Here is a 7,872-nt window from a genome sequence, read left to right as displayed (position 1 = left end):
GAAGGAGTAGGCTTCCTCTGTCGACTGGTTATATTAGTCGTGAGCTCATTGTCATGATCAGGCAAACGGAATTCTATAACCAATTCAATAAAATAATTATCTAACAATTGGTATAGACGTCGTCAGTCATAATCGTTTCCTAAACTGAAAACGAATACGAAAGGAAGTCGGAAATGGAATTAAATCTAAAATTGATAAATGGATGTTTGAAAAAATTGACTGAGAATAACTGTTTACAGATTTAGTTTTGTATGATCAAATATAATTCACTGCGATTTTTACTGAAATAAGTGCACGTTTTTAAAATGTTTGTTTAGGTCCGAGGAGTTATTGACATTAGAGGACAGGACACAGTTATCAACATTTATTGGCAAAAACAGCAGTTTTGAATTGTTATATAAAATAAGTCGTGATGGTTGTTCGGCGACAAGGTTTCACCAGTCCTGTGACTACAAAGGTCCTACAGTAACGGTCCTTTACGATACTGATAATAGCGTGTACGGAGGATTCCTTTCAGAAGACTGGAAAGTAGGAAGGCCATCAACAAGCATAGAGGATAGAAAAGCCTTCATTTTCACTTTACGCGACAGGGGTGTTTCAGAGCCAATGAAGTATCCCGTCATAAAACCTGAACATGCTGCATTTGCATCGAAGGAATTTGGGCCAACCTTTGGTGCAGGGAGTCTTCTGGATGTTGATGAACCTAGACAATTAGTTCATAAGCATAAGAAAATGGCTTTTAGAAAAACTGGGGCCCCTCAGAACCACCAAATTGATAATGCAACTGTAGATCTGTTAACATTTTATGGAACTGTAGAACCAACTGTGGATAGATGTACAGGAACCACAGATTATGTACTAAATGGAAAAGCTGATTTCAGATTTGCCTATGGGGGAGATAATGAGCCTATGTGGTGCGCATATCACATGTGTGTCTTTGACCTAGAGGTGTATAAAGTTAAAGGTTTGAAATATCAATTCAATAAGCGTAAATTTTCGTTGTTTGCTATTTATTTGGAATCACGTTTTTTTTAATATATATTTTTAATAAAGAAGCTCCACCAGCAATAACTTACTTGCCAATACAAGAAATCATTTAATTTAATCTCACGAGGGTTGTCCCAAAGAAAAAACCACATACAAAACTATGATGTTTTTTAACATTCAACCAAAACTAGCCAAATTTTGCATAAACATAATATATTCAATGTTCTCTAAATTTATGTATTCTTGTTAATAGATCCTTCATATTAACATTGGAACGATTTATATGAAGGCCGAAATGGTCTGTCGGTGCACGAACGAAATTCGGAATAATTTAGGCATATAACTTTTACATTAAATTTTGCTTTCTTTCCTTGGTACTATGTAAAACATTGAACTCAAATTTAAAACAGTATAATCAGAATAAAAATCTATATAACATGTCAATTTTTATTTAAATAGCATCAGACAGACGATTGGTCTATTGATTTTCAAAGTGTTGTTGGAATGAATTTGCTGAAATTGACGTCCTCAACCCGTAACCGGCGGACAGAAATGTTATAAATTGTTTTGGATATGGTTTATATACATCAGATACGAGAAAAAAAGACTATAGAAATGACATTACTCATTAATTCTAATAGCGAAGTTGTTTTTAAAGGGTATGCGATTAAACCGAACATAGTCACCGTATGTAAATAAGAAGAGTACTGTTTGTTAAATGTCTTCTAATCTTCTTTAAAAAAAAGGACAGTAGTAAATCTAGATAAGTCCCTCAGACAAGAGTTGGTTTTCACTTAAAAAACATTTAATTTATTGGATGTTAAATTAACAGACGCGTGTATAGCAGAAAAATAGATCATGACGTTATAAAAGCTTAATCAAGCTTAATTGGCGTAATTAAGCTTGATTTTGTGCTCCGATGTGCACTTATGGGTCAGTATAAAAAAACACTTAAACGTGGTCACTTCTGTGTAAAATCTTATTTCTCCCAACTTTGGATTGTTGCTTTACAATCTATGACATCTATACTTTCTATTTACTTATGGAAAATATCACATAATTGATTTCATTAAAGTCAATGGATGATTTTATCACACCAATCAGCCAAATTCATGCTGTCAATGGAATTTTTCTCTTCAAATAAAGATAAATACGACAAAATTTATAAGAATGTTGTCTAAAAAATCATATATGCATAAAACAAATGTTAAATAGAATATATTTTAAAATAAAAAAAATAAAACCCCACCTTCTATTTAACTGATACAGCAGGAAACATGAACGTACAAGAAAGTTGTGTCAATGGTGTTACTATTTTTGTTTTCGCTACAAAAAAGTTATCATTCCTGATAAGATAATATAAACAGTCCTAAGTCATATTACATCACTTCTCACCAAATACAGAAACTGTTCCTTGATATTCAGGATAGGAACATATTGATGAACTTCAGAAGTAAAGAATGTAAACAAAGTTCAAACTTCTTTTGTCAGTGGTGTTTCCATCGTTATTTCAAAGCGATTTAGAAAATTAATTGAACTCTTTTACGAAAGGTGTTCTTTGGCTGAACTAATAGCAATGTGTACAAAACTTTAACTTTATCCAGGGTAAATAAGAGAGCCAGATCATTTTATGATTGATTATTTTCTCATGTCAATGTCCAAATATGATTGAAAACTTAATTTTCATCACTTGACAATGATAGTTTTGGACTTATCAGAAAACTTGAATAACCCTAGTAAATATTTATCAAAGCTTGCATTCATAAGTTTTTCATTTGGTTCTATACAACAAAATATTATAAGGTAACACCAATGACAGAAAAACACAGTTTGATAATTTTTATGAGAACATTCTGAAAAAAATAGCTTCCCTACTGTTTGCTAAATGTTGTTTTCCCAAAATATTGTGCAGCATTATCAACTTAGATACAAAAAAGACACGAAAATATTTAATTGTATCTCCAATTTTCATGTGAACCATTTAGCTGCTTTTTTTTATATTGACCCAATTACAGAAATCCCGATTTTCAAGTCTTTCTTTTCTTGGTGCCATTAATAAATGACAAATATTACTAGAGCCATTCTTAGTTTTGTTTTCACAGTGTGTATAAATTGTTCATTCCTAGCTTCAATCCTAACGTCGCGGGTTTGAATCCCACTGTGGGACGTGGAGACCGCTCCTTCGGATGAGACCGTATAAACCTGGGTCCCGTGTCGCAGTAGGTGCTGGCGCGATGAAGATCCCTCCCTGCTCAATGGCCATGAGTGCCAAGTATAGGACAAAATTTGCAGCTCTCCATCGGTAAGTGGTGGCGTCTGCATATGAGTGAAAAAATTCTCGAGAGGGACGTTAAACAATATACAATCAATATATATGGTAGGTATAATGTACTACAAGGAACTATTTTACATATATCATCTCAATTTTTATTGAAAGATCGATGATGCCAAAACCTGCAGGTATATTTCATATTGATAGATTTAGGCAATTTATAGCTGAGTAGTTTTATATATTTCATGGCACGTCAAAAACAATTTTAATCAATGCTTACACTTTGCCTACATGTAACACATTTAAGTTCCTAAGATGATTGACTACGAGAAATGATACCGCAGTGGTTGAACCCACAGTGCAGGATAACCGCTGCACTGAACCAAACCACAAGGAAAAACTACGGGAGCTTTAGTACCTTTTATATATGTACATGTTTACATATTGGCCTATCAAGAGAATTTATCATTGCACTTTATTTCGCATGGATCAGTAAAATGTCAATGAACGATTGTGTGTTGCTTATTGTACCCCGCTTGAAAAGTTGAAGGGTAAATAGTCATCGGGGTGTCCGTCTATCCGTTCGTCTGTCTGTATGTATACGTCCCTCCGTCTCTTACGTTTTGGGGTACCCATCTCTTATAAGGAACCCCTCCTCTTCTACTGAATGAAATTTAATGAGAATTTCGCGCCTCCTATTTAATTTTTTAATCGCACATATATTTAGGGTATTCTATACCGAAACATTGACCTGACATTCTGTGAAGAATATACATGTTGAAGGATACCCATCTCCTATCCACAACTCCTCGTATACCAATGAATAAAATTTAATGATACTTTCACAAATTTTTTGTTATATAACGCCATTTATCGTCGGAAGCCCACGGCCAATCTCGCACACGCTTAATAAGGTATGCGACATTGGTCGTGGGTTTCCGACGATGAATGTCATTGTACAAATCCGATTCCTCTTATTTTACTTTTTGATTTGACACTTAGTTCGGGTTTCCCAGAACAAAACATGGATTTCGCCATTTTAATCATATGGGAGACGGGGTATCATTTGATGAGCTTAGTGCTCACAGCAGTACCTCTAGTTTTTCTATTTATTATATTATTGCTACAATGAATTTATCCATAGAACATATGTTTCATCATTATGTAATGCTTTGAATCTTTATATTGAATATGGATAATTCACCGTGCATATCCCAACATGCGAGGTGTATACTATGTTGTTTACGGGTTGTAGGCTTTCGAAGGGAAAGAAAGTGTGGTCGAGATATGTTTTGTATCTATTATCTTAATTTACAAATATTTTTCACCCAAAAGCATGTGCCTACGGAAGAAAGCATTATATAAGGAGTATATTGATACCTATGAATCCACTGTACACTTTCTAGTTTTATCAAACACTGAACACAATTCCGAGGACAGGACAGGATTGACGCTTTATTGTGTTTATGATAAAAAAAAAACAGTACATAGCTTGCATTTATTATCATTTTCATATCACTGTTAAATACAGGTTATCTATATGAACGGTTATGAAACTTGCGTGATGTGCCCAGGGTATAAAATTTGCAAAAATGATTTTAATTCATTTTCTTTTGCTCTTAATTCATTTTGAGCAAGTAATTATTTAGCATTTTTTGATTGAGTAATTTCTTATATTACAAAGACTTTTCCGACTTTTGATAAACTTGAAAATGATAATAGAGGGAAATGATTCCAAGTGTCTGAAAAGAACTGTGTTGATTTTTCAACAAGTTAGTGTAGGTTTGATTTAGCGGATTTGTTAATGTTCTTTTTCATGCAATGTTTGCTTTTCCGTAGACATTTCGAAAATTAAAGGACAGAGTTTCCAATTATAAACCCTTAGACGATTCGGGTTTATCTGAAGTGAACATCTTATTAGTAGGCCAGATTGGAGCTGGGAAATCCAGTTTTTTCAACACTGTAAACTCAATATTCCGAGAGGAAGTGACTGCTCGGGCATGCGCAGGAAACTCAAAACATAGTCTTACTACAGTTGTAAGTAGTGTTTTGCCCATCTGTTCCATGGTTGATGCAATAAACTTTTCAGGATTTGGAACTGATTTCGGAAACTGATTTTTAAACTTACATTAAAAAAAACATTCAAAATATTTATAACTTTTTTCCTAACTTTTATTCGTACAAATGAAACTGTCAACAAAATTTTTGACAATTCATTATTATTATAAATTAAAAAATCTTTTAAATTTCGGAAGATTAGATTACTTGATTATTTTCAAGAGAATAGGGAAGATATTTGATAATAAATTTTCATATGAAAATTGAGAATTGAAATGTACTATTAAACATATGTTAAATGTTCAGTGATTTTTTTTTTTTTATTTTTTGTTTATAATTACACTGTAGTATCGAAAATATCGAATTAGAAACCCGGAAACTGGTGGCTATTTAAACTTCCGCCTCTGTGATACACGTGGAATTGAGGAAGATATGTGCATCAAACATCAGGATATGGTATCCTTATTAGACGGACATCTCCCTGATCAACACAAGGTAAACAAAAATGCAGGTGATAAATAGAAATACTTGCATTTTTTACCATCTACTTTAGAAAAATCTATTGAGCAAATTCGAAATCTCACTTGATAATTTGCAATATAAATTTTCATCATGCAAAAAAAAAACTTCTTAATGAATATGATGGATTAGTAAAGCATGCACGAAAATCAAAATCAACAACGTAGGTTTCTTGACTTAATTATCGAAAATAAATTTTGAGCATATTTTCTATTACTTGGGAAATTTTTAGGGAATGGATATCTCCATACGTTTTATTCAAAAATTCATTGCCTATAAATTTAAAACGGAAAATATTCTAAAAAAAAAATAATTCTTATTTACGCTTTAATTTTTAGTTTAATCCTGCGGCTCATGCTACCGAAAAATACCCTGGCTTTAATACAAAACCTACCTTTCAGGATAAAATACATTGTGTAGCTTTTGTTATGGATGCGAGTACCATTGATGTTCTTCAAGGATCAGTCTCGCAGAAACTGGAAGAATTTCATTCTCTTATGATTGAAAGGGGTACGATGTTGAGAAAACTATGTTCTATAAAGGTGTTAATTTAAAGCTTCTAACATTTATTTTCACTCTATGATTCTTGTGAAAAAATTGTTCAATTGATTTATCATGGCCTTTCAAAATGTCAATTATACTTGAATTGATTACAAATTGTGTACAGTGTTCTATACTGTGAAATTCTATTATTTAGAAATAATATCTATGGGCAGACCACTTTAACAGCAAAAAATACCATAAGATCAGAACTCTTTAGTGTGTAGTGTAGACAGGATTCCTAATAAGCTTTGAACATATAGAATTTAAGAAAAAGGTAACTTTATCAATATTAAATCTTTATTTCCTTTGATGAAAAGTAAAATAATTTTGAAGACGAGTAGAATATTGAAGATATTTACAATTATTTGAAAATATCATATAACTTTGTGAAATCCGGCTATCTGATAGCTGAATACAAAGTAATTACTTAAAAACGACCGCTGAAAGCGAATAATAATTTGCACGAACTGCCTCGTTTTCAGTTTAGCTTTAGACAAACATGGAAGCAACTTTGCAAGTTGTAGGTGAGGAAAATTTAAAACATACAGTAAAGAACTCTGAGGCTGGGAATACAAGACCAATTACACGAATATCTGTGAACATTTTTGGGGAATTCTTAGCACATACCATTTCATAGTTGAATTCGACTTTTCCACTCGGCGAACAGAGTTTTGACGCTGTTTACGCGATAACGGATCAATAAAGACAATTGTCAAGAATGCCATGTATGGTTTAATCTTATCGTAGAAGAGAGATGGATAGGCATTTTTATTTTGTCATTGTATTTCCTCTGCAAGTGTATATAGAGCGATTCTCAATCTGGGGTAGGGGGTACTCTGTTTTACTCGGAGATAGATATCTTGCGTTATTATTATGCTGTGGCCGTATGGGTTAAAATTCAATACCGAAAGAAGTTCCTCTAAGTGACATTCAATAAATTCTGAAACATTTACATTCAACTTCGTTATGGTTAATACTATCTCTGTAAACATAAGGAAGATATACATTGTACTTATAAGTTTTGGAAATTATCATTTATATAATATAATAAATACTCAATGCAAAAGCCACATGATTTATAATGACCTATTACTATATATATTGACCTCAGATACATGGAGTATATCGACCTTGGGCTACCGACCTAGGTCGATATACTATAAGTATCTTTGGTCATATCGTCTACTTTTTCTGGGATATTATAAATGCAATATATTGACCTACATTGAGTCCATATTTGTATAATATTTAGCGTGCCGTACGTATACGCTTGTGCTGTTGAATAAAAACGCTTGTCATTTGATATATGAAACAATGATTTTTTTTCTTTAGTTTTAAAAGACTTTTAGCATGTATCACATTAACATGTTTTCTTCATGAGAACAAGTTGTGGTTTCAGTATATATCTTACACTGTATTTTTTTTAATATGAAGTGATTTTAGGAATTAAAATTTATCCGCTCTAAAATTTTTTAAAAATCAAAAATTTTAAA

At 32.5% G+C, this 7,872-nt stretch overlaps 1 protein-coding gene across 1 annotated transcript; it reads left to right on the top strand.

The window, feature by feature from the left end:
* Nucleotides 1–317: 317 nt before the first annotated feature.
* Nucleotides 318–6,346, top strand: LOC134250554 (interferon-induced protein 44-like; the record flags this gene model as incomplete). Its single annotated transcript, XM_062732924.1, has 4 exons — nucleotides 318–957; nucleotides 5,099–5,296; nucleotides 5,666–5,812; nucleotides 6,175–6,346. Coding segments are annotated over 4 exons (1,157 nt in total), but the record flags the coding sequence as incomplete, so codon positions are not given.
* Nucleotides 6,347–7,872: the final 1,526 nt, after the last annotated feature.

This window comes from Saccostrea cucullata, unplaced genomic scaffold (genome assembly GCF_032062105.1).
Source record: "Saccostrea cucullata isolate Sc308-1 unplaced genomic scaffold, CSIRO_AGI_Scuc_v1 ctg18808, whole genome shotgun sequence".
NCBI classification, from domain to species: Eukaryota; Metazoa; Mollusca; class Bivalvia; order Ostreida; family Ostreidae; genus Saccostrea; species Saccostrea cuccullata.
This window is presented reverse-complemented; position numbering and strand designations above follow the sequence as displayed.